Source organism: Cetorhinus maximus, chromosome 25 (assembly GCF_964194155.1).
Source record: "Cetorhinus maximus chromosome 25, sCetMax3.hap1.1, whole genome shotgun sequence".
NCBI classification, from domain to species: domain Eukaryota; kingdom Metazoa; phylum Chordata; class Chondrichthyes; order Lamniformes; family Cetorhinidae; genus Cetorhinus; species Cetorhinus maximus.
In genome coordinates this window covers 44,354,925-44,382,642 of record NC_135903.1, presented here as the reverse complement: position 1 = coordinate 44,382,642, position 27,718 = coordinate 44,354,925, and the positions used below count along the sequence as shown (strand labels likewise).

At 44.5% G+C, this 27,718-nt stretch overlaps 1 protein-coding gene across 4 annotated transcripts in view; it reads left to right on the top strand.

Annotated features, from left to right (window-relative positions):
* The window catches only part of ddx42 (DEAD (Asp-Glu-Ala-Asp) box helicase 42), a 115,940-nt gene that overhangs the window by 5,376 nt on the left and 82,846 nt on the right, over positions 1-27,718 (top strand). For all 4 annotated transcript variants that reach the window (XM_078529873.1, XM_078529876.1, XM_078529874.1 and 1 more), the window contains exons 2-3: positions 6,796-7,023; positions 22,137-22,296. In XM_078529873.1, the coding sequence (XP_078385999.1) occupies positions 6,803-7,023; positions 22,137-22,296 (381 nt within the window). In that variant the 5' untranslated portion in view covers positions 6,796-6,802. The remainder of the gene's footprint in view (positions 1-6,795; positions 7,024-22,136; positions 22,297-27,718) is intronic.

Here is a 27,718-nt window from a genome sequence, read left to right as displayed (position 1 = left end):
GTCTCACCAAGGCTCTGTATAACTGCAGTAAGACATCCCTACTTCTGAACTTCCTAATTGCTTGCTGCACCTGCCTATTTACTTTCATTGACTGGTGTACCAGGACACCCAGATCCTTTTGTACATCCATATTTCCCAATATATTACCGTTTAAATAATACTCTTTTCTGTTTTTCACACTGAAGCACATAACTTCACACTTATCCATGTTATACTGCACCTGCCATGTGTTTGCCCGCACAGACAACTTGTCTAAATCGCCCTGAAGCCTCCTTGCATCCTCCTCACGGCTCTCAGCCCCTCCCAGTTTTGTGTGGTCAGCAAACGTGGAAATATTGTATTTGGTCCCCTCATCCAAGTCATTTATATGTATCGTGAATAGCTGGGGCCCAAGCACTGATCCCTGTGGTACCCTATTGTCCTGCCAACCGGAAAAAGACACATTTATTCCCACTCTCCGTTTCTGGTCTGTCAACCAATTCTCAATCCATGCCAGTATATTACCCCCAATCCTATGTGCTTTAATTTTGCCCACTAGCCTCTTATGTGGGACCTTATCAAAAGCCTTCTTGAAATCCAAATACACCACATCCACTGGTTCTTCCTTATCTATTCTACTAGTTACATCCTCAAAAACTCCAATAGATTAGTTAAGCATGATTTCCCTTTCATAAACCCATGCTGACTTTGTCTAATCCCAATAATGTTTTCCAAGTGTTCTATTACCATGTCTTTTGTAATAGACTCTAGCATTTTCCCCACTAATGATGTTAGGCTAACTGGTCTATAATTCTCTGTTTTGTTTCTCTCCCTTTTTTATATAGTGGGGTTACATTTGCCACCCTCCAATCTGTAGGAACTGCTCCAGAGCCTATGGAATTTTGGAATATGACCACCAATGCACCCAATATTTCCAGGGCCACTTCCTTTCGTACTCTGGGATGTAGATTATCAGGCCCTGGGGATTTTTTAGCCTTTAACCCATTAATTTCTCTAGCACCATTTTTTTTACTAATACTGATTTTCTTCAATTCCTCCCTCTCACTAGACCCTTGGTTCCCTAACATTTCTGGGAAATTATTTGTGCCCTCTTTTGTGAAGATAGAACCAAAATACGTATTCAATTCTTTGTTCTCCATTATAATTTCCCCCGTTTCTGACTGTAAGGGACCTATGTTTGTCTTCACTAATCTTCTTCTGTTCACATATTTATAGAGGCTTTTACAGTCAGTTTTTATGAACCTTGCAAGTTTACTCTCATACTCCATTTTCCCCTTTTTGATCGATCTTTTTGTCCACTTTTGCTGAATTCTAAACAGTTCCCAATCTTCAGGCTTGCTGCTTTTTCTGGCAATTTTATATGTCTCCTCTTTGGATCTAATACTATCCCTAATTCCTTTTGGAAGCTATGATTGAGCCACCTTTCCTGATTTATTTTTGCGCCAGACTGGAATGAACAATTGTTGTAATTCATGCATAAGTTCCTTAAATATTAGTCATTGTCTATCCTCTGTCAACCCTTTTAGTAAGGTTCCCCAATCCTTCATTGCCAACTCGCGCCTCATACCCACATAGTTCCCTTTATTTAGATTCAGGACCCTAGTTTCAGATTCAACTTCTTCACTCTCCCATCCTAATGAACAATTCCCATTTTATGGTCGCCCTTCCCCAACAACAAGATTGTTAATGAAGCCTTTCTCATTGCATAATACCCAGTCTAGGAAAGCTTGCTCTCTAGTTGGTTCCTCAACGTATTGGTCCAAAAAACCATCACGTACACAGTCCAGGAAATCCTCCTCCACAGTATTACTGCTAGTTTGGTTTGTCCAATCTGTATGTAGATTAAAGTCATCCATGATTACAGTTGTACCCTTATTGCGCGCATCTCTAATTTCCTGCTTAAAGCCTTCCCTTACATCACCATTACTGTTTGGGGGCCTATAGACAACCCCCACCAACGTTTTCTGCTGCTTGGTGTTTCTTATGTCCACCCAAACAGATTCAACATCGTGATTTTCTAAGCCAATATCCTTCCCTATTGCATTGGTTTCCACCTTTACTAACAATGCTACCCCACCTAGGAAAGGTCCCTATTTGTCAGTCCTTCCTAAATTTTGAATACCCCTGGATGTTCAGTTCCCGTCCTTTGTCACCCTGCAGCCATGTCTCCGTAATTGCAACTGTATCATAACCGTTTATATATCTATTTGCACTGTTAATTCATCTACCTTATTGCGAATGTTCCACACATTAACATACAATGCCTTTAGACTTGTCTTTTTAACCTTGTTAGTCATCTTAGCTTTATTTTGCACTATGATCCCATTTGTTTTTCACCCTTATTTTTTCTGCCTTTCACCTTTGCTTCTTACTTTGCTGTCTTTTGTTTCTATCCTTGTTTTCCCCCTCCTCTGTTGCCCTGCTCAGGTTCCCATCCCCCTGCCATTCTAGTTTAAACCCTCCCCGACAGCATTGAGCAAACACCCACCCACCCCCCACCCACTGAGGACATTGGCCCCGGTCCTGCCCAGATGCAACCCATCCTGTTTGTACTGGCCCCACCCTTCCCCAAAACTGATCCCAGGAATCTGAATCCCTCACCCTTACACCATTTCTTCAGCCACATGTTCATCTGATATATCCTGTTATTTCTACTCTTGCTAGCATGTGGCACTGGTAGTAATCCTGCGATTACTACCTTTGAGGTCTGACTTTTTAATTTACGTCCTAACTCCCTACATTCAGCTTGTGGGACCTCATCCCTTTTACCTATGTTGTTGGTACTAACATGTACCACAACCACTGGCTGTTCACCCACCCCCTTCAGAATGCTCCGTAGCCTCTCTGAGATATCCTTGACCCTGGCACCAGGGAGGCAACATACCATCCTGGAGTCTCTTTTGCGGCCGCAGAGATGCTTGTCTGTTCCCCTTACTATTGAATCCCCTATCACTATAGCCCTGCCACTCTTCTTCCTTCCCTCTTGTGGAGCAGAGCCACCCGTGGTGCCAAGGACTTGGCTCCTGCTGCTTTCCCCTGAGAAGTCATCTTCCCCAACAGTATCCAAAATGCTAGATCTGTTAGAGAGGGGGACAGCCACAGGGGCCTCCTGTACTACCTGCCTTCCTCTACTCTGCCTGGTGGTCACCCATCCCCTTTCTGCCTGTTCAGTCTTTACCTGCGGTGTGACCACCTCACTGAACTTACTGTCCACCATAATCTCAGCATTGCAGATGCTCTATGGTGAATCCACCTGCAGCTCCAGCTCCGAAATGTGGTTAGCCAGTAGCTGCAGCTGGACACACTTCCAGCACACATGGTCGCCAGGAACAATGGAAGTGTTTGTGACTTCCCACATAGCGCAGGAGGAGCATATCATCGGTGTGAGCTCTGCTGCCATGACTTCCCTTTAGACTAAGCTCGTTAGCTGCTCCCTTTAAAGAATACTAATTATACTAGGGGCCATATTCCACTCCAAACATTCCCACTACAGTCCAAACTCCTCACCTTATTTTGTTTAAGCTAATGGACTGCAACAGTTTAATTAGTAGAATAGAAGTAGAAGTACTCACCTGACCCTACTTACCAATTTGCTGCCTCCCCTGTGTCGTGTCACTTTTTGAATCGTGACATCTTTGCGCTGCTTTCAGACCTGAGTCTCCCCGGAACTCTTGCTCTGACCTCGCGCCGCATTCAGACCCCGAGTCCAGATCCCGCTCTTTCTAAATCTCCGCTCTGACTTGCAGCTCCCACTCCTTTTAAATCTTACCAAGGCTGCTGCTCCTCTCGCACTGCCTCTTGGCCCTGCTTTGGGGGACCATCAGATGTTTTATTGTTGTTCTTATAACTCTGAGTCACCAGAATCTATGCAATGGAATCTCTGCTATGTTTTCATTTTATTTTCTCTTTTGGTTTTATGTTGTCCCTTACCTCTTAAAAGTCCATGGTTTTTTTTGGACAAGTAGAGCTCTTGCCCCTTACAGTTATAAACTGAATGTGTCATGTTAAATTCTTTTTTGAACACCTCCTACTGATCTTTTGTTGAATTTTTCATTAACAGATTTGCCCAGTTTATTGTCAGTAGTGTCCCATTCCATTGCAGTTAGCCTTACCAATTTAGGCATTTTCGTGGCAGTTTTGCTTTTTTTCCAATTAAATGCATTATCGAACTGGATCATAGTATGGTCACTGTTAGATTAATGTTCACACACTATAAGGCTGTGTAATCTAGCTGAATACCCATTACATCAAATATGGCTTGACTTCTTACATAACAGCATAAGAAATAGCAGGAGTAGGCCATTCAGCCCCTCGAGCCTGCTCTGCTATTCAGTAAGATCATAGCTGATCCGATTGTGACCTTAGCTCCACTTTCCTGCCTACTGCACCCTCCCATAGCCTTTGACTCCCTTGTAGATGGAAAATCTGTGTAACGCACCATATACCCTGTCAAACCTCCTCAGAATCTTATGTTTCCATAAGATCACTTTGCATCCTTCTAAACTCCAATGAGTATCAGCCCAACCTGCTCAACCTTTTCTCCTAAGACAACAGCTTCATCCTAGGAATCAGCCTAGTGAATCTTTTCTGAACTTCTCCAATGCAAACATATCCTCCCTTAAGTAAGGAGACCAAGACTGTATGCAGTACTCCAGGTGTGGTCTCACCGATGGCCTGTACAGTTGTAGCAAGACTTCCCGACATTTATACTCCATCCCCCTTGCAATAAAGGCCAACATTCCATTTGCTTTCCTGATTACTGTACTGCATGCTAACTTTTTGAGAGTCATATACGAGGACACCCAGATCCCTCTGTACTCAGCATCCTGCAGTCTCTTTCCTTTTAAATAATATTCTGCTTTTCTATCCTTCCTGCCCAAGTGGACAACCTTATATTTTTCCATCTTGGACGCCATCTGCCAAATTTTTGCACACTCAGTCTATTTATATCCTTTTTCAGACTCTCTTATCCTCCTTTCAACTTGATTTCCTACCTATCTTCATGTATTCTAAGACTTGGTGCTGCAAAAAACTTTGCTGAACACACTTGAAAAATTTGCTACCTTTGACATGAGCAAATCTCCTTAACCCAATTTGTAAGGAAGTTTAAAATCTCCTATTAAAACTATGCTGCCTTTGCTACCTGCTTGCCTAATCTCTGCATTAATACATTCTGCTACTTCACAGCTGTTAGCAGGGACCTGTACCCAACCACCATTGCAATCTTAAATCCTTTTCTGTTTCTTAAGTTTTCATTGCTGATTTCCTCTCATTATATCCTCTTATCATTAAAGTAATTTCATCCTTAATCACAAAGACCACACCTTCTCTATCACTTTCTCCCTGTAGACCTTATAACCTGGTATATTCAGTTGCCAGCCTTGTCATGGCAACCTTGTTGTACTCTAAGTTAAATTTGTGCCTGCAATTCATTCAATTTGATCTTCGTACTCCAGGACTTTTTTTAAAAAAAATGCTTCTTTGGATCAGATTTCAACCTATCCTTCTGCTCTAAAGTTTTTCTCATACATTTCAGTTTTAAAAAATTACTTTACGTTGTTTTCTTTTCCCATATCATTGTGCTTTGGGCACAATAGGTATTGAGTATTTCTTTACACTTTCCTTTTGCTTTAGAATTATCACTAATACCACCTGAGCCTTCCTCCACAACACCTCTTCCCCATTTACTAGGTTAAAATCCTAGCCTGGTTCAGATGAAGCCCATTACTACATACAATACAGTTTCCTACCTGTCCCAGTACTGGCACCAATATCTTAGGAAATGGAACCCCACTTTCCCAAACCATTCCTTCAGCTATGTGTTCATTTCCCTAAGCTGATTAACCTATATCAATTTGCATGTGGCTCAGGTAGTGAAGTCCTGCTGTTCTAATTTATTTCCCAGCACCTGGTGTTCTCTGAATCAGTAGTCATGCTGGGCAATGTGAAATTTGTCAGGCAGCTGGTAGATATTCTGAGCATGCTCACTCATTCAGCCATTACAGGAAGGCTCAGCACAATGTTTGTTAGGTTTGTCCACTAGAGAATAAGAGCGGCCACACCATACAAACTATTGCTGCTACAAAAGCAAAATGCTGTGTTGATACTGAAAATCATGAAATAAAAACAAAAAATGCTTGAAATACTGAGCAGTTCAAGCAGCGTCTGTGGAGGGAAAAACAGTTAACTTTTCAGGTTGCTGACCTTTCAATGCTGACTGCAAGAAACTGTATTCCCTGCCCTCCACTCTGGAGGACTGTGACAGTGCCCACAACAAATATGGAGCTGCAGCAAGTTTGAGACATATCATATGTTGATATTTGTTTATCCATGGAGCTGGAGATCCCAAACAGCTTGGGGCCCATTCTTGGTCTCTTATTTGGATGCACACCCCAATGTTTTCTCTAATTTTATTTGCTGTGCATGGCCTATTCATTTATGTGCATGGGGCATTTTAATGTGTGAGTCTACCACTCCTACATGCATTGTTAATGGCTTTTAAAAATATATAGTAAATGTAACATTTTACGTGTATGATATTTATTTCAATGCCAGCTGTCCTGTACCTAATTGATGGGCATCAGATATTTCGCTGACTGTTCTGCTAATATAATCCCTGATCCTATTAGTGTAACCTATACCTTTGGGTTTATTTTTGGGGTGACATTCTCTTTTTCATTTCCTTTTTAATCCAAAAGACGTTATCGTTGTGATCTTTTCCTGTCTGCCATTTCTTCGTAAGATGTTGAAGGTGCTTTAGGGAGCTCTAGTAACATCTAATTTATGTTTATGCAGCTAAAGAATGAATTGGAATAAGGGAGGCAGTGGAGCAAAGAGAGGATTTGGTTTTGGTGGTTTTGCCATTGCGCCTGGGAAGAAAGAAGAACCAAAGCTCCCGAAGGCAGCACACTCTGTATTCGGTCCGCTGGGTCCATCAGGAGGTTATGGAAAAACACAGCCTGCTCAAACACCCTGTTTCTATAAAGTGGGCTCTAAACGGCCAAACTTCGATGAAGAAAATGCGTGAGTATTGTAGAGTGAGTTGTTTGCAGATTGTAATCACTAATCAGAGGGAGAAATATAAAGAAAATATCCTCACCACCTATACAAACACTTCAGCCTGTTCCATTCAATTAGATCGTGGCTGATTTGTACCTTAACTCCATTTACCCGCATTGGTTCTGTACCCCTTAATGCCTTTGCCTTACCAAAATCTTGCTGATCATTGTTTTGAAATTTCCAATTGAAGCCCAGCCTCACTGACTTTGGTTCAGTTTCTTTCTCTCTGTTGTGGATTGAAACTCATCGTTTGATCTTGTGTTGTTGCAGGCAAACGTTATTTTTGACAAATTGGAATTGAATAGCTCTCAACAGCTGACCATTCTGACTTATAAACTTAGTTACAGTTTTAACTTTAAAAATAATTGGAAATTATTTCAAATTACTGTAAGTGGTCAGTTTCTATATTGTCTGATTTTGGAATATGATTCCCTGATTTCACTGATCACTGATGGCCTTATGATTGATACTTGAGAATGAATCAAAATACGAACTAGAATCTTGCATCCATGTATTCAAACGTTTTTTCAAACTGAAAACATACAATATGTAATGTTTGTTTACTTCTGATACATTAGGAATTGTATGTTAGATGCACTTTGCTGATCTGAAGTGGGAGGCTCCTGTCAAAAATAGGGAACAAACCAATTCCAGAGTGATTTGGATACATTGGAGATTGAGGCTGACAGCAAATGTTGTTTTATGTGAACTGATGCAAGGGGAATAAACAGTGGGGATATAAAGGGAATGGTAGAAGTCTATCAGGCTTGTCCAACCTTTTTGGGGGTGGGGGACGGGACGGGACACATTTCAATTTTTTTCTCACTGAAAAGGGCGGATTAGCAAATTTCAGCAAGATAAGGTTTGGCACAACGATAAACATCAATTTTAAACGAAAATCAATGTCAGAACAATAAATTGATAATTTAAAAAAGTGTAATTAATAAAAATAACCATTAAAAGTGCCAAGTAGCAAAATTAACCAATAAAACCTTTTTTGCCTTTTTGCTTCAGGAATAGAGCTAGAGAGACACAGACTAGGCCCCAGGTCTTGGTCATCAGGGAAAGGGTGGGGATCAGGGCCGAGCTAAAGAGTTGGGTTTAACTAACACTGACCTTGCATTCGCCTCTGGCACAAACTCTGTGCTGGCCTCAGCGAAATTCGTATGAAAATGGGGGTTGGAAACATGTTGCCTTTCAGTCTGGGTTTCCCTCCTTGGCTGGCCTGCTTTGTTCATAGGTTTTTGGGGAGGAGGAGGGAGGAGGGCAGGGTGTGTATGCCTGTCTGGCTTACTCCCAGTCTCAAATTCTCGCTCTCACTCACTTGCTCAACCAAGCTCGCTCGCGCTCTCACTCCCCACCCAAGCTTGCTCTTCCGCTCGCTCACCCACTCTCTCCAGCACCCCTCCCCACCCCACCCCCAGGCAGCCTCTCTCGGCCTCACACAGTCTCTCTCAGGCTCATAGAGTCATAGAGGTCTACAGCACAAAAAAAGGCCCTTCAGCCCATCGAGTCTGCGCCAGTCAAACAAGTACCTAACGATTCTAATCCCACCACTAGACCCATAGCCTTGTATGCCATGGCATCATAAGTGCACATCCAGATACTTCTTAAATGTTATGAGGGTTTCTGCCTCTACCACCCTTTCAGGCAGTGAGTTCCAGATTCCAACCACCCTCTGGGTGAAAAAATTCTTCCTCACATCCCCTCTAAACCTCCTGCCCCTTACCTTAAATCTATGCCCCCTGGTTATTGATCCTTCCACCAAGGGGAAAAGTTCCTTCCTGTTTACCCTATCTATGCCCCTCATAATTTTATACACTTCAATCATGTCTCCCCTCAATCTCCTCTGCTCCAGGGAAAATAACCCCAGTCTATCCAATCTCTCCTCATAACTAAAATTCTCCAGCCCAGGCAACATCCTGGTAAATCTCCTCTGCGCTCTCTCTAGTGCAATCACATCCTTCCTATAATGCGGATTCCAGAACTGCACGCACTACTCTAGCTGTGGCCTAACCGGCGTTTTATACAGTTCCAGCATAACCTCCCTGCTCTTATATTCTATGCCTCGGCTAATAAAGGCAAGTATCCCATATGCCTTCTTAACCACCTTATCTACCTGTCCCACTACCTTTAGGGACCGGTGGACATGCACACCAAGGTCCCTCTGATCCTCGGTACTTCCCAGGGTCCTACCATTCACCGAGTATTCCCTTGCCTTGTTTGTCCTGCTCAAGTGCATCACTTCGCTTGCACCCAGTTACCCTCTTGCTCGCACCCACTCACTCAACCAGACTCAATTACTCACTCAGACAGATTCTCTCGGCTTCACACAGACTCTCTCAGGCCCACTCGCTTGCACCCAGTTACCGTCTCACTCGCACTCACTCACACAGACTCACTCACTTAGCACCAGGGCCAGGAGGTTTGGATATCTTACTGGGGAGGTAATCGGGACACTGTAAAGAGGCGCACTTCCTCACTCCAGCCTGTCTGGGACTCGAGTTGCCACAGGTGGAGGGAGTGGGTAGGTGCTGTTGCTGCAACCCTGTTGTTCCTTGTGGCCTCCCCGGCCTGCTGCACCATCCTGAGCCCTTTGCTCCTTTACGGGGTGGTGCCTGCTCGGGAGAACGAGAGAGAGAGGGGCTAATGGTGGAGAGAGTGCGCACTCTGCCAACAAATGAGAAGCTACTCATCTTCCCACTGGTCAGTGCTCCTTCAATCAGAGGCAGATGTGGGAGGGAAATGGCCTGTGGTTGAAATTGAAGTCCCTTGCAGAAACTTTCACTGACCTTACCATAGTTTGAACACTGGCTCCCCAAGCTAAATACAGAGGCTTGGTGGGGGGGCCATGGGTTGGACAAGCTTGGGCCAAAACATCGTAAAGTGTAAGCTGAAACCAGCAGTGCATTGAGCAAAACCGCTAAAGAAATAAACCAGATATTGTATGGAGCACTGCTTCAGTCCATCACATGCAGCTTTTCAGTCCTGGAAAACCAGACTACAGAGCACAGGCTTTTGTTTACATTCAGATTTTATACTTGCTGGTTTACTCCCTTTGAATTTTCTGGTTTGGAGGATTGGAGTGGACTGATCTTACTTCTGTTTCCTCATTGGTGGATAAATCATAATCCATAGCAGCAAGATGTATATCGCAACTTAAGGTATTATATGGAAACAGGGAGTTAAAGATTATAACCTTTAAGTTTCTAAATATACACCTACAGGCATCAAATACAAAAAACTTGGACGCTTCTGGTGGGTGCACAGCCAGGGATAGAGGACACAAAACCCTTAAGAATATAAGAAATAAGAGCTGGAGGAGGCCATTTGACCCCATGAACCTGCTCTGTCATTCAGTAGGATCATGGCTGATCTTCTACCTCAACTCACCTTCCTACAAAGGGGGCTCCAGTGAACTTATATGGAGCACAGGTTCAGTCCCAGTTGGAGTACTGTGTGCAGTTAGTCACTTTACTGTAGTGAGGATATCCTGGTTTTGGAAAAGAGACAAAGAGGAGAAACTGAACTGATACAGTGGATTAAGCATTTAACTCAAAAACTGATGAGATTTACATTGGAATTTACAATCCCAGAAGTAATGATAGAGGTCCAGTCATAAGGCAAATGCTGCAAGTGGGAGGCATGGACTCAAGTTCAGAAGAAAAGAGGTCAACAGAAAGTTTAACTGTTTCACACATGCAGTGGTATGCATGTGAAACTGGCAGTGAAAGGGGCCGTGTCAACAGGTTCAAGTGGATCCTGCATAGTGTTTTGGACAATTTTAAAGGGAGAGATTTAAGAGAGAGAGTATTTTATGGGATTGTTTGAATGATATGAGAGATGAGGTATTATGTAGGATATGGTAAGTGTGATCTAATCTAGGTTCTATACCAGTTTCTGGTGTACCTCCCCTACTTTTCAATTCTATACTAGAAATGTACCTGTTTTGTTTGCATCTTTATATCCTTGTTAACTTGCATTGTTACATCTAATGATTTGTCAATGTACACCCCTAGACCCCTTTGTTCCTCTACCCCATTTAGGCTTCTATTTTCCAAGGAGTATGGGGCCCTTATTCTTCTTTTCAAGGTGTGCCGCCTCACACTTATCTATTGAAATCCATTTGTCATTTAACATGCTCATTCTGCAAGTTAGTCTTCTACATTTTGTTACAGCCTTAAAATCAGTGTTAACTACACTCCTCAATTTTGTGTTACCTGCATACTTTGAAAGTGTACTTTCAGTTCTTGACTCTAAATCATTTAAGTAAATAATGAACAGCAATAGTTCCAACACCGATTGCTATGGTACAAACTTCTCACCCTCAGTCAGTATGATTAACTTCTTTTTAACCCTTGCTTCTGTTTTGTAGCCAGCTTGCTATTCGTTCTGCTACTTGTCCCATAACTTCAAACGCTCTGACCTTGATAATGCATCTTCCTTATCAAAGGCCTTTTGAAAATCCAAATATATTTCATCTATAATGATACTCTTGTCTACTCTTTCTGTTACTTCCTCAAATAATTCAGTAATGTTGGTCAAACCTGAACTTCCCTTTTGAAATGCATGCTGACTACTCTGTTAGATTTTTGGTTCCTGGGTTTTTTTCTATTAAATATTTGAGTAAAGATTGCATTATCTTTCTTGCCACTGACTTTTAGCTATAGTTTTCTAGACTTGTTCTGCCCCCATTTTTAAATGTATGAGTAACGTTAGCTATCCTCCAGTTCTCTGGCACTATACCATTTTTTATTGAATTTATAGCAGTATATAAAATGTCTCTGAAAACTTTTTCCCAGCATATGCCGAATGTCATCCTCCAGTGTTATAATGATTCTATTTGTGATTATTTTAAATTTATGAGAGATAGATGACTAAATGGGATTGTTTGAAATGTGTGCCTAGGATGGATTACCATGATCTTCGGGATTCTGGATATTCCCATTGTTTAATGGTTGTCGCTCCTGCGTAAACATTTCATTTGGCGGTAGACAATGGTGTTCTCCAAGAGTCAATACTAGGGCCACTACCTCTTTTTTTAATATAAATAACTAGGAAACCACTGTCAATTGTTGTAAAGACCCATATGGTTCACCAATGTCCTTCAGGGAAAGAAATCGGCCATCCTCACCTGGTCTGGCCTAAATGTGACACCAGACCCACAGCAATGTGGTTGACTCTTAAATACCCTCTGAAATGACATAGCAAGCCACCCAACTGTATCAAACCGCAACGAAGGCCTATAAGGAATGAAACTGGACAGACCACTTGGCATCAATCTAGGCACCAGAAACGGCAAATTGTCGACCCTGCAAAGTCGTCCTTACTAACATCTGGGGGCTAGTGCCTAAATTGGGAGAGCTGTTTCACAGACTAGCCAAGCAACAGCCTGACATAGTCATCTCCTTGGACAGCACCTTCGAAACCCACGACTGCAACCATCTAGAAGGATAAGCGCAGCAGATGCATGGGAACAGCACCACCTGGGAGTTCCCTCCAAGCCACACACCGTCCTGACTTGGAAATATATCAACATTCCATCACTGTCCTTCACGGTCAAAATCCTGGAACTCCCTCCCTAACAGCACTGTGGGTGTACCCACACCACATGGACTGCAGTGGTTCAAGTAGGCAGCTCACCACCACCTTCTCGAGGGAAATTAGGGATGGGCAATAAATACTGACCTAGCCAGCGACACCCACATCCCATGAATGAATAAAAAAACTTGGATATTAGAATGCAGAATGAATTGCAGAATTTGCTAATGATACCAAACTTGGAGTGAAGCAAACAGTGAGGATGGTACCAAACAACTGCAACAGGACATGGCTCAGATGGCAGGATGGGCAGAAAAGTGGAAAATTGAATTTAATACAGAGAAGTGTGAGGTGATGCATTTTGGCAGAAAGAATAAGGAGAGACAATATAGACTTATTGGCGCAATTCTTTTTTTTATTCATTCATTGGATGTGGGTGTTGCTGGCTAGGGCAGCATTTATTGCCCATCCCTAATTGCCCTTGAGAAGGTGGCGGTGAGCTTCTTTCTTGAACTGCTGCAGTCCATGTGATGTAGGTATACACACAGTGTTGTTAGGGAGGGAGTTCCTGGATTTTGACCCAGCGTGCGCTGCAAACCACCACATTATACTTGATTGGCACCACATTCACAAACATTCACTCCCTTCACCACCGACACACAGTAGCAGCAGTGTGTACCATCTACAAGATGCATTGCAGCAACTCACCAAGGCTGCTTCGACAGCACCTTCCAAACCCGCAATCTCTACCACCTAGAAGGACAAGGGCAGCAGACACATGGGAACACCACTACCTGGAAGTTCCCCTCCAAGTCACCCACCGTCTAGACTTGGAAATATATCGCCGATCCTTCACTGTCGCTGGGTCAAAATCCTGGAATCCCTTCCTAGCAGCACTGTGGGTGTACCTACACCACATGGACTGCAGCAGTTCAAGGAGGCTGCTCACCACCACCTTCTCAAGGGCAATTAGGGATGGGCAATAAATGCTGTCCTAGCCAGCGATGCCCACATCCCCTGAATGAATTTAGAGAAGAGCTTGACCTTAATAGAAGAATAGTACAGGGTATACTACGTACTATAAAGGTCCTGTCCTTTTAAAGAAACATATACTCGGGCTTATTATGAGCAGTGCCATAGGAGATACATTGGCACGTTTAATAGAAAGATGATTTTTAATGATTCTTTTCAGTGACCTGGGGATTGATGTGCATAGATTTTTCAGAGAGTAATTAGAAAAGCATATGGGACCTTGAGCTTCATAAATAGATGTATTTGGTATAAAAACTGGGTGTTGTGCTGAACCTTTTTAAAGCTCTGGTTAGGCCACAACAATTCCGGTCATCACGTTTTAAGGAGAATCTGAAAATCCTTGTGAGAATGCAGAGGAGATTTATTAGAATGGTTCCAGGGATGGGGGATTTTAGCTACAAGGTTAGGTTGGAGAAGCTGTGGTTGTTGTCCTTGGACCAAGGGAGATTGAGGGGAGATTTGATAGAAGTTTAGTTAGTGCTGGAAATCGGAAATAAAAACAAAATACTGGGAAAAAACTCAGAGGTTAGGGAGCATCTGTTAGGGAGCATCTGTGTTGAGAGAAACAGAGTTAACGTTTCAGGTCTGTGACCTTTCATCAGACATGTGAAAAGCTAGAGACCATCCAAGGCCCCAGACACTCCTTCCAGCTGAAGCAGCAATTTACGAGTACTTCTTTCAATCTAGTCTATTATATTTGTTGCTCAAAAAGTGGTCTCCTTTATACTGGGGAGACCAAATGCAGGTTGGGTGACCACTTTGCAGAGTATCTGTCATTTGAATTCTCTACCTTGCTCTCACATTTCTGTCCACTGTCTACTGCACTGTTCCAATGAAGCTCAATGTAAGTTTCAGGAACAGGACTTCAGTTAGGCACTTTACAGCCTTCCTGACTCAACGTTGAGTTAAACACTTTCAGACCATAAACTCTGCCCTCCCATTTTGTTTTCTTTGCTTGTTTTCACTTTTTTTCTTCCAGTTAGCAGCACACCTGCACATCTTTTTTCTTTTTTGCCCCATTACTATTCCCTTTGACCCTGGAAGACTTGATCTTTTGTCATTCAAACTTTCCTGACTTTTACTCAATCACAGACTTTCCTTTTGCCTTTGTCCCACCCAGCCCTTGCTCCAAATATATTACATCTCTAACTTTTGCCAGTTCTGATGAAAGGTCACAGTTGGGTGGAATTTTCCATTTTTGAGACTTAGTGCAATGGGGGGTAAATTTCAAGGTCTGTTTCCCACTGGGCAGCATGGCAGGAATTCGTGCCCAATTTCATGCTCGGAAGCCAATTAAATATGCATCTGTAAGTAGCTCTCTGAAACACATGGCGGGCACTAATTCATCCACCCGCCCTTACTTAATGGGGTCGAAGAGCGGGCACCATATTTAATCACCATGCGAACACACGCATTCACACTCTGCAGTCCAGCTGTGTGGCAGAGATGTCTCAGTATGGCTGCGTCCAAAAAAACAAGCTGCACTGAGGTTCAGCAATGAAGCCCTCATCATTGAAGTCTGCCAGCACTGGATGTCTTCTATCCAAAGGATGTCTCCAGGTGGCTCACCAGCCTCGCCTCACCGGCATGGGAGGCAGTTGCAAGAGAGGTCAGCTCATTGGGCACCTGCCTGAGAAATGCAACCCAGGAAGAGGATGAATTATCTAATCTGCTCCACCAGGGTGGAGCCAACCTTCAGCTCACTTCAATCTCACACTCTCATAATTGCATCACGCGCTCAAAGAGTTACACTGCTCAGAGATCTCATGCAATATAAGTGCGGGGTGGGGGCGGGGGGGGTGCCGGCGGTGGTTGGGGAACATCAGCACTGATTGTCTCACGCACATTTTATCATCACCAGCATCTCATCTGTCATGCTGCACAAACTCCATTTTCAGCCCCTACTGGGGAGGGCTCAGCACATGCATGCATGTTTCCCAACCTCTCCTCCATTTCTTCTCATCACATTCCATCCATTTGTCTTCATGCAGGCTGACTTTGCCCACAACAAGAGGGAGAGATCCCAGACTGGAGGAGGTACAGCCAACATTTGATTGTTACTGTACCCTTGTGTTATGTCAGGGAGATGTGTCAAACTCTTTACTGGAAGTGTCTGCAAGATGCGTTAGTAACCTATACTCCTTACAAGACAACATGGAGCTAGGCTTGTTCACTAGCCTTGGGGGGTGGCTCTAATTGTCTCTCAACACGTGAAGGCTGTCTTCATTGGCAGTGCCAAAGCACAAGACCTGCAGCCGTGATGGTCTCTCCAACCATGCGCGCATCTCTGTGTCCGTTACAAGCTTCTCATAAAGGTGGCAACGACTGCATCAAGTCCTCTGACGCATCGCTTGCGCTGTTGTGCCAACCTTCACTTCCCAGAGCACCAAATACAGGGTTTGCCGCTGACCTTTCCAAAAATTAGGGCCTGGTGAATCACGAGATTGAAAGTGAAAGTTTGAGTGCTGAACTTGCTCTCGTTGTTACTGGTTGTAAAGTTCTTTCAGTACACTGGCATGGCACTAATGAACAGAAGGAATGTGGATGTGTCCCTTTGCCTGTACCTTAAGCCTCCTGGAATCTTGTGGCTATCAGTGTGTCACAGGTGCATCTTTCACGTTTTGCTTTTTTGAGAACATCCTCATGTGGAAGCTGACCCTCATCTCCATATTCAGCTTCCTGCTTTTCATTGTCCGAGGAGCTCTCAGCCTCCTCCATGTCTCCCTCTGGCAAGGGATCCCCACTTTGAAGTGCCAGGTTGTGAAGGGCACAGCACACTCCACGATGATGCGGGACACCCTCTGTAGGAAAGTACTGTAGAGCCCCACCTGAGCGGTCCAAACATTGAAAGTGCATCTTCAGGATGCCAATGGTCTGCTCAATGATGGATCGTGTTGCCTTATGCGCCACGTTGTATCTCTCCTCCGAGTGACTCAGAGGACGATGCACGGGTGTCACAAGCCATCGTTTGAGTGGGTACCCGTTATCCCCAAGCAGCTACTCCTGTAATCGCTGAGGGGCCCTTCAGTTATGTGAGGCACCTGGGAGTGACTCAGGATGTATGAGTCATGAGAACTCCCAGGGTACCTGGCACAAACGTGCATGATGAGTTTCTGATGATCACAAACCAGTTGAATGTTCAGAGAGTAGAACCCTTTCCTGTTAATGAACTTCAGGGGCTGCTGTCATGGAGCTCTCATAGACACATGTGTACAATTGATCGCACCCTGTCCTCTAGGGAAGCCTGAGATAGCTGCAAACCCCAGAAATCTAGCAGCCTGGCTAGCTTCATCGAGTGTGAACTTCACATAACGATCAAGCTTACTGTACAGCCCCACCAGAGGGCATCTGTCACCTCCTTGATCCATTTATGTGCTGAGGACTCAGATGCCGCATAGGTCTCCTGTGTATCCCTGGAACCATCTGCAGGCAAAAAAATTGAGCAGTGACCTTCAGGGGCACTGGCAGAGGATGTCCTCCCAGTCCATGGGGTGTTAGATCCTCCCACAGAATGTGGCAGACATGATCCACCGCATCTCTTGACAAGTGCAGATGTGCGAGGCATTGTTTTTCACTCATCTCCAGATAGAAACATTGTCTTCGGTAGACCTTTGGTCATGCAAGTCGCCTCCGTGGGATGGGTCTAATCTCATCATCTGGGTCTTGCTGGGGCTCCCCTGGACCATGGACTTCAGGCCAGGCTTCCTCTTGAAGCTGGGTTAGGCAGCGCCGGGCCCCCTTCCTCCTCCTGAATTGGATCACTGCCATCAATAAGGCAGCATTGAGCACAGGCTCCATCCTTCAATCCTCCTCCCCCCTGTGGACTGATAGATGCAAGAGATTAATGAACACTGGGTGAATATAGTAGACCTCCCACTCGCAAATAGAAAGCCAATGTCAAGCCCTGGAGTTGCGTTTGCGCTAATAGCTTCTCCCTGACACAGCCTTGCAGCTGAGGCGCACACTCAAAGATCTAGGTGATCACGATGCCAACCCTGATACTTGACATCACAATCCTGCAGAGGTTGGAAGAGATTTGGACTCATTCATGAAATGTGTGACCTTACCAAAGGCACTCCCGCAGTGTTTAATCTGGTTTGCTGATCAAACTCAACTTTCACCTCAGCAATGGCTGGATGCCCTTTAGCCTGTTATCCATGCCAATTGGAAAGCACATTAGAAGCTTTCACTGATGATCTGGCAGATATGCAGCAGCTGAGCTGCCTTTACGGTTGCCTGCGTCTTCCATTCTCACATACCTCTCTGTTAAAGCTCAAGCTGAGCGACTGTATTGTGAAGCCAATGACTCCTACAGTCTCTTGTTAAAGTGCAAAAGGCAACGGCTCCAGTTGCACCTTCTCAATGAAGTCTTCCTCTTTTCTCTCAGCTCTGTCTCTATTTCAGTGTGACTCTAAGCAGTTTGCCGGTGTCCCCTGAAGGGCCCCTTAGTCCAGCTGTGGGCTCCTCGCAGACTGCCTCAGTCCCCTCCCATGCAGATTCTTTTCCAGTTTCGATTTCAAACTGCGCAACAATTTTGGGCTTTCAAGATGGTAATGCTCCATTTTTATTTTGAGACCAGCTTTGACCCTTCCCCTGTCAGTGTTCGGGTCCCTCCAATCTTCTTGGAACCTCACGATGTGTAGCTAGAGTTCCCTCCGGTTGTTCTCCAATCTCCCCCAGTAACCCGGGATACAATTGTAATAGTGCTGGACATTGCAACCCTCCCACCTGAACCTATCACCGTTGATGTCCCCATGTCCCATGTGGACCTCACCCCTCCTGATCTCGGGGCTGTGTGCACGGTCAGGTACAGAGGAGAGCCCCACCCCCTGCCAACCCCCCTCCACCTCGTCCTACCAGGAGAACTACGAATGTGTGTCCTCACACCCCCCCCCCCCCCCCCCCCCCCCCCCCCCCAAAAAAAAACTATTATGTTTTTCCCATTTACAAGCTGCGGATGCCTCCCTTTGCCATGACCATCTCATCTGCAGCCCAGTACCAAGCCAGACAGCCCCCTCGCCACCGACTGTAAGATGATGACCATGCCTGGCACACCAAGCTATGCATTAACAATTTCCAGTTCCCTGTCCCCAACCGCTTCCTCTTCACCATGGACGTCCAATCCCTCTACACCTCCATCCCCCACCAGGATGGTCTGAGGGCCCTTAGCTTCTTCCTTGAACAGAGGCCCGAACAATCCCCATCCACCACTACTCTCCTCCATCACACAGGCTTTGCCTCTCCCTGGAGTGGGACTACGACATGCATGGTATGCATCGCCCAGTAGCATGGCCCAATAATTCCCAGGACTGCCTTTAATCCTCACCCCAATCTGTTGGCCCCAGGCCAAGGACCATGACTGTCTTTCAGTGAGCTCTCCCATTCCTTCATGACTTATGTCAACACAGTTCTCTCTCTCTCTCTCTCTCTCTCTCTCCCCCCCCCCCCACCCCCTCTCAATCAGTCTCTGTGCAACCTGTCCCTCATGTGCAAGCCTTTTGCCTACCCCACCTCCATGAATCTCTCTGCAATCCATCCCTCTTGTGCCACACTAATACAACCGACCCCCCCTGCCACCTTGTATTCCGGAGTCTGCATGCAACCGCCCCCATTCATACAGTTCAATTCCCATCCACCCCCTTCTGTGTCTGCGTTCTAGTCTTCCATGTAGGGCTCCAGCTTCCCTTCTGCTTGTCCCAGTTCCCCCACTCCACCTCTCTCCAATAGCCCAAAGACATGCATATCTCCATCCTCCAACCCCCCCATCCCCCACTCTCCAAACCCACCATAGTCCAATGGCACCCATGCCTCCTTCCTCCTCTTCCCCAGCCGCCCCCCAACAGCCCACCATAGCGCAATGTCCCCCATGTCTCTGTCATCTTTCTTTCCTCACTTGCAATGCTGGTTTCTCTCTCAGAGTGCAGCCCTGCCTGAGACCTGCAAAACAGACCCTCCCAAAATACAGAGGAAGCCAATGAGCAACCAACACTTCACCCCCACCATTGTGGCATCCCACTGGCATTGGTGAGAACCCAGATCAGCGCTGCTGCAGTTAGGCTTTGAATGTTGAACTCGCCTCAAAGTCACCAGTGAAGTGAGGGCTGACAGATGTATACCACTTATTTCAAAACATGATTTCAGCTGGTCTAATTTCCTGCTGACACACAAGATTGGGAGGGGGAACATGATTCTAGTGAGTTGCATTTTTAATGAGTATTCTTGACATTGTAATGTATGCAAATTGTGCCCCCGACTGGATCAGCAGGAAACCCTACCCACCATCAGCCCGCCATGAATGTGGTGAGGGGAAATTCTAAACTGATTTTCCTCCGGCGGGAATCAGATATTTGGCCCCGCTCTCCAAGTTTTCCTCTTCTGCCCGCCACAAAGCCCATGGTTGGCAGGACCAAAAAATTCCGCCTATTAACTCTGTTTCTCTCTCTGCAAAGATGATTTCCAGTATTCTATGTTTTAATTTCCGAGCTGGTCTGTTTGCTTGGTGGAGCACCTTTCCACTCTGCTAAGTAAATAAATTGGTTTGACAAAATACTGACTTATCAACACACACATCCTTCTTCGGGTTTTGCCCTTTTATTGCTATCTGCTGGCTATTAGAGTCACAGTGTCATTATTATGGCACAGAATGCGACCATTTGGCCCATTGAATCCATGCTGCCTCTCCATCCTCATAGCCCTGCAGGTTTATTTACCACAAGTATCTATCCAATTTTCTTTTGAAATTATTGATAGTCTCTACTTCCACCACTCATGTAGGCAGCCACTTACGGGTTATTACTCCTAGCTGCGAAAAAAGGTCTTCCTTGCATTCTCCGTGTATTTCCACCGAAAATCTTAAACCTGAGTTTCCTAGTCCTTACACCATCAGCTAATGGAAACAGGTTTTCTTTGTCCATCTCATCTAAACCTGTCATAATCTTGTACACCTTTACTAAACTCCCCTCAATCTTCTTAGTAAAGTCATTCCCACCTGCAGAGCCAGCTAAGTCATTGGGTGGAATCTTGTGGAGTCAACACGAGTCCAGCCTGCCTACTAGATTGCCAGCGAGAGACCTACATTGCCCTCTTTTGGGTAAGCCCGCCAAACCACGAGCCAATCAGGCAGTGGTGAGGCCAGTAGCAGACCTTTCCCTGGGATCAGGACTCCAGGGGCAGAGGTCTTGCCTACCCAGAACGGCCATCCAATCAGAGGCTGGTAGCTTTTTTATTCAGCAGTGCCACCAGGGAGGTGGTGACTGCTGTTGGAATGACACCTAACAGAGGCCCCAGTTCACGGAGCGACTCAGGCCACAGGTAAGTAATGGCAGAAGGCGTTTTGCTGGTCAGGGGTAAGGGCAGCGGGGAGTTGCTCCCAGAAAACCCAGGCCCCACCACCACACCTCCCACCCAACTCCCCTCTCCCCGATGCCAAGTCCCTCGGTCAGCTGTTGAGTGCCTTTGAAGAGGAACTCCCCCAACCCTCCTCTTCCCATACAGGTTTACTTATTGCGCATGCCACATGGCAACAGGCCCGCCCGCAGCTAAGTTAACACCAGCAGCTGCAGGATGAGGCCCTTAAATGGACACTTGTTGTCCACTTATGGGCCTCAATTGATGGCGGTGTGGGAAGGTCGATTACAGACCTTCCCATCCTAGACTTTATTGGAGTGGAGGCGGGAAAGGAACAGGCTGCTCACCTGCCAACCTCCTACCTGATTAAATGCCTTCCCCGCCTCCAAACAATTCACTAGAGAGGGCAGAAGATTCTGCCATTATTCCTGACAAACAGATACAAAATTTGCCTCATCCTGATGGCTTTTTGGATAGATACACTGCCTGATCATGTGGAGTAGCTGAGTCCTGAGAAGTTAGTCACTGTTGGATGGGATAATAGTGCACACTTGCATTCTTCCCTGACAACCCTGCATTGGAGAAGAGCAGTGTTATATGGGTAGTCGTGGAAGTAAGAAATTATTGCAATGCATGTCATGCATGAAATTTTATGGGTAAGTATTGAGCTGCATTAATGTTAGAATTTCCTTTTGGGTTAGTCATGTTCTTGTATTTAAGTGATGACCTGCTTAACATAACATCACCAAATGGTATTGAATTGTTCTGGGAATTGTATTATTTCCTTTATACTTTGCAGTGATTTAGAAGGGCTTGGAGTTTTACCAGTAAAAAACCTTTAGTTTAGTTTCAAGGTCTATGTGGAAATCCAAATTTCGCGTCTTAATTGAAAACTTTGCTAAGTTCTACTCTCTTCTTCAGAAGAAGCAGCTGATCAAATCATTGCTTGAGTATACTATATAATGTGCTCAGTTATGAGTAAAGATTATACCATTTTCAAATTATCAAATTATTCAAATTTCAAAGTCATTCTTTCTTATCTGACTACAGTGCTGTGTAAAAAAATATCTTGAATGGAAGAATATTTTATTTAACCTGTCAATGGTGCTACTTCTAACTACAAAGAAACCTTCACATTACTGAGTTGGGTTTTCTAGGTATTTTGAAGATGATGATGAAGATGACAGTTCAGCAAACGTCGACTTGCCTTACATCCCTGCAGAAAATTCTCCAACCAGGCAACAGTTCGCTTCTAAGGCTGATGACTCTGAAGACAGTGAGGAAGATCCATTGGATGCATACATGGCAGAAGTGGAGGTGACCTTTACTTCCAAATTAACTTATTCAAGATGAAGGTTATTCATAATGTATTCATAATGCATTTCAGGCACTAACTGTCAACATTCAGCACTCCCACAAACTCCTATCTGCTGTTAGCACCCTCTGATTTATAGGATGGAAGCAAACACTAGCTTCTGCGCTTGAAGGATTGGGAAGACAGAATATAGGTCTAAATTTTCATCTGTGTGTTGGGTTCCGGAGAATTCCTGGTTCCGCGAACCCATTCTGAAAATGTCTGGCTGAATGTCAGATTTTCGATCCGGGGGTTGCGGGCTAAATTGGGAGTTGGGCCGGGTGACCCCAGAACAAGTGCAGGGGATGCTGGGACAGAAGGCCTGCCTTTGTGCACTGGCACTATGTCAAAGTTTTGAAAAGAAAACAGAAAAACATAAAACAGCCATCCAGCCCTACCCTTTCACCCCCACACACTCTCCATGCCCCATCTATGCCAATCTGTGCCCACCTGTGCCCCAACCCATCTCCAAGGCCCCTCATACCCTCCATGCCATCCTATTCCCCCCTCCCCACCTTCCATGGCCCCTTGTACCATCAATGCCAACCTATGCCCCCCACCTACCCTCAATGGCCCTTTACAGCCCCATGCCAACCCATGACCCCCACCACCCCCATCCTTTTCCCTTAGACCTACCATGTCAACTGACCCAGTATGCATAATGGACAAACCTCAAAACCCATGCTGAGATTCAATAAAATAAATCCCAAGTATCTATTACAGTCTTTATTACATTCTCATTCGTAAGAACCCATTTACTATATTTATATTCCTTCAACTACATTATTCCTTATAACAAAAAACATTTCAGTCAATTGCATAATCTCTTATTAAAAACAAGTATTGGAATTCATAGTCCCATTTCAAAGAGCCTATAACCACTTGGAGCTGTCAGTCAAACTGAACTGGTAGGCACCATATTGTGATCATGAATGGGTTTGAAATCAGTCATGCAGCACCAATCCGGTAATGGTTGCCCTAAGGATTATGTGAACAGGCAGAGTGAAATAGCAAGCAGTCTTTTTTTTAACACTCCAGGCAGTATTTCTTGAGAGTTAACCGGCAGGAGTTTTAAATATTTTGACAGCACCCTTTGATAGTTCATCTTGACACTTTTGACAGTTGATTTTGATAGCTTCAATAAGCTTCATGATTCCAATGAGTTCATGCACTTTTTAATGGACATTTATGCATACTTTTAGCAATCCCAAAGGACACTGTATCTGCCCGAAAGGTGTCCTGGGACCATATTCAAAGGGACACCTTGCTTCTCCAAAAGGGTACCCTTGGCTATCCAAAAAATCCACAATGTTCAGACCTGCTCCTACTAGGTCCAATCTGCGCACGTCGGATTTCAGACATTTCTTGCACTAAAATCACACAAGTGGAGGGAGCTGCTGATTTCTGTGGGGAGCTGCCTCCACAAAATGCACATGTGCAAATCCCGACCTGGGCTCATTCCTGCCCCTGTGAAAATGGGAGCTGCCTTGTTCGGGGGGTTGGGACATATGAATTTGGGCCTCTTGCGCCATGTTTGCCACGATGGCGAGGCTCTCTGTTGTGGCAAAAATCCAGGCCATGACCTTTAGTCAAGCTAAACTTCTCCACTGCATAGTTAGGAGAGTGAAGCTCCTGAGAACCTTGGCTCAACCTCAGGCCAGCATACGTTGGTCATTTCACAGAATCTCAGCAGCACAGCATTGTTACAGCAGGGAAAGAGGCCACTCGGCTAACCACGTCTGTGCCCGCTCTTCAAATGAGCAATTCACCTACTGCCATTCTCTTGCCTTCTCCCTGGAACCCAGCACATTCTTCCTTTTCAGATAATAATCCAATTCCCTCTTAAATGCCTTGATTGAACTTGCTTCCACCACACTCTCAGGCAATGCATTCCAGATCCTAACCACTTGCTGCGTGAAAAAGTTTCTCATATTTCCATTGCTTTTGCCAATTATCTTAAATCTGCGCTCCCTCGTTCTCGATCCTTCCACCAGTGGGCGCAGTTTCTCTCTGTCTAGCCTGTCCAAACCCCTCATGATTTTGAGTACCTCTCTCAAATCTCTCAGCTTTCTCTTCTCCAAGGAAAACAGTCCCAACTTTTCCAATCTATCTACGTAACTGAAGTTCCTCATCCTGGAACCGTTCTTGTGAATCTTTTGTGCACACTCTAATGCCTTCGCATCTTTCCTAAAGTGTAGTCCCCAGAACTAGATGCAGTACTCCAGTTGAGGCCGAACCAGTGTTTTATGCAAGTTTAACACAACTCCCTTGCTCTTGTACTCTATGCCCCTTTTAATAAAGCCTAGGATACAGTAGCTTTAGGCTTCAAAATCATTTAAAATAAAGTTCTCTCCCAAATTTTATTTCCTTTTGTTGACATGCTACAGTATTCCTTTTTGCATATTTTGGAGGATGAGAGACTTTTAAAGTCATTATGGCCATGAAGAAGGCCATTATGGAAACATAGAAAATAGGAACAGGAATGGGCCATTCAGCCCTTCAAGCCTGCTCCACCATTCAATATGATCATGGCTGATCCTCTATCTCAACGCCATACTCCTGCTCTCTCTCCTTACCCCTTGACTCCTTTAGTGTCTAGAAATCCATCTATTTACTTCTTAAATATATTCAGTGACTTGGCCTCCACAGTCTTCAGTGATAGAGAATTCCATGGGTTCACCTCCCTCTGAGTGAAGAAGTTTCTCCTTATCTCATTCCTAAATGGCGTATGCCGTATCCTGAGGCTGTGACCCTTTGCTCTAGAACCCCCAGCCAGGGGAAACATAATTCCTGAATCCAGTCTGGCCAGCCCTGTCAGAATTTTATACATTTCAATGAGATCCCCTCTCATTCTTCTAAACTCCAGTGAATATAGGCCTAGTCAACCCAATCTCTCCTCATACGACAATCCTGCCATCCCACAAATCAGTCTGGTGAACCTTTGCTGCACTCCCTCTATGGCAAGTATATCCTTTCTTAGGTAAGGAGACCAAAACTACACACACTACTCTAGGTGTGTTCTCACCAAGACCCTGTACAGCTGCAGTAAGACATCCTTGCTCCTGTACTCAAATCCTCTTGTAATGAAGGCCAACATATCATTTTCCTTCCTAACTGCTTGTTGCATCTGTTTGCTTGCTTTCAGTAACTGATGTACAAGGATACCCAGGTCCCTTTGTACACCAACATTTCCCAATGAATCACCATTTAAATAACACTGCCATTCTGTTTTTCTTACCGAAGTGGATAACTTCACAGTTATCCACAATATACTGCGTCTGCCATCTATTAGCCCACACACTCAATTTGCCTAAATCACCTTGAAGCCTCTTTACATCCTCCGCACCACTCACATCCCACCTAATCTGTGTCGTCAGCAAACTTGGAAATATTACATTTGGTTCCCTCCTCCAAATCATTGATATATATTGTGAATAGCTGGGGCCCAACCACTGATCCCTGCGGTACCCCACTAGTCACCTCCTGCCACTCCGAAAAACGTCCATTTATTCCTACTCAGTTTCCTGTCTGCTAACTAATTCTCAATCCATGCCAATATATTACCCCAATCCCATGTGCTTTAATTTTACACACTAACCTCTTATGTGGGACTTTATCAAAAGCTTTCTGAAAATCCAAATACACCATATACACTGTTTCTTCCTTACTTATTCTACTAGCTATGTCCTCAAAAAATTCCATTAGGTTTGTCAAGCATGATTTCCCTTTCATAAATCCATGTTGACTTTGTTCTAATCTGGTTGATATTTTGTAAGTGTCCTGTTATCACATCCTTTATAATAGACTCTAGCATTTTCCCTACTACAGAGGTTAGGCTAACCAGTCTGTAATTCGTTGTTTTCTCTCCCTCCTTTTTTAAATAGTGGGGTTACATTTGCCACCTCCAATCTGCTGGGAGTGTTCGAGAATCTACAGAATTTTGGAACATGACCACCAATGAATCCACTATTTCCGTGGCCACCACCTTTAGTACCTTGCAATGTAGATTATCAGGCCCCGTGGATTTATCGGCTTTAAGTCCCATTAATTTCTCTAGCACTATTGTTTTAGAAATCTTAATTTCCTTCAGTTCCACCTTCTCATTCGACCCTTAGTTCCCTGGTATTTCTGGGAAGTTATTTACGTCTTCCTCTGTGAAGACAGAACTAAAGTGGTTGTTTAATTGCTCTGCCATTTCCTTGTAACTATTAGCTATTGCCTATCCACTGTCATGCTTTTTAATGAAGTTCCCCGATCTATCGTAACCAACTCATCCCTTTGTAGTTTTCTTTATTTAGATTTCAGACTTTAGTTTTGGATTTGACTACGTCACTTTCAATCCTAACGAAAATTCTATCTTGTTATGGTCACTGTTCCCAAAAGAACCCCACACAACAAGATTATTAATTAACCTCTTCTCATTGCACAATACCAAATCTAGGATAACCTGTTCGCTAGTTGGTTCCTCAATGTACTGGTCTAAAAAACCATCTTCTACACACTCCAAGAATTCATCCACCACTGTTTTATTGCTAATTTGATTTGCCCAGTCTATATGTAGATTAAAATCACCCATGATTACTGTAGCACCCTTGTTACATGCATCACTATTTTCCTGTTTAATGCCATCCCCTACCTTACCACTACTGTTTGGAGGCCTGTAGACAATTCCCACGAATGTTTTCTGCCCCTTGTTGCTTCTTAGCTCCAACCAGATTGATTCTACATCTACAAGATGCACTGCAGGAACTCACCAAGGTTCCTCAGACAGCACTTTCTGAACCCACGGCCGCTGCCATCTAGAAGGACAAGGGCAGCAGATACATGGGAACACCACCACCTGCAAGTTCCCCTCCAAGTCACTCACCATCCTGACTTGGAAATATATCGTCGTTCCTTTACTGTCACTGGGTCAAAATCCTGGAACTCCCTCCCTAACAACACTGGGTGTACCTACACCACAGGGACTGCAGCGGTTCAAGAGGCAGCTCACCACCACCTTCTCAAGGGCAATTAGGGATGGGTAATAAATGCTAGCCTAGCCAGTGATGCCAACATTCTATGAATGAATGAATAAATAAAAAAAGAATTTCTGAGCCAATATCCTTTCTCACTATTGCACTGATGTCATCCCTTACTAACAACGTCACTCCGCCCCCTTTTCCTTTTTGCCTGTCCTTCCTAAATATCAAGTACCCTCGGATATACAGTTCCCAGTTTTGGGTCACCCTGCAGTCATGTCTCTGTAATCGCAATCATATTGTACCCATTTATATCTATTTGCACTGTTAATTTGTCTATCTTATTGTGAATGCTCTATGTATTCAGTTACAGTGCCTTTAAACTTGTCCTTTTAACATTTTTTACACATAATTGTTTGTATAT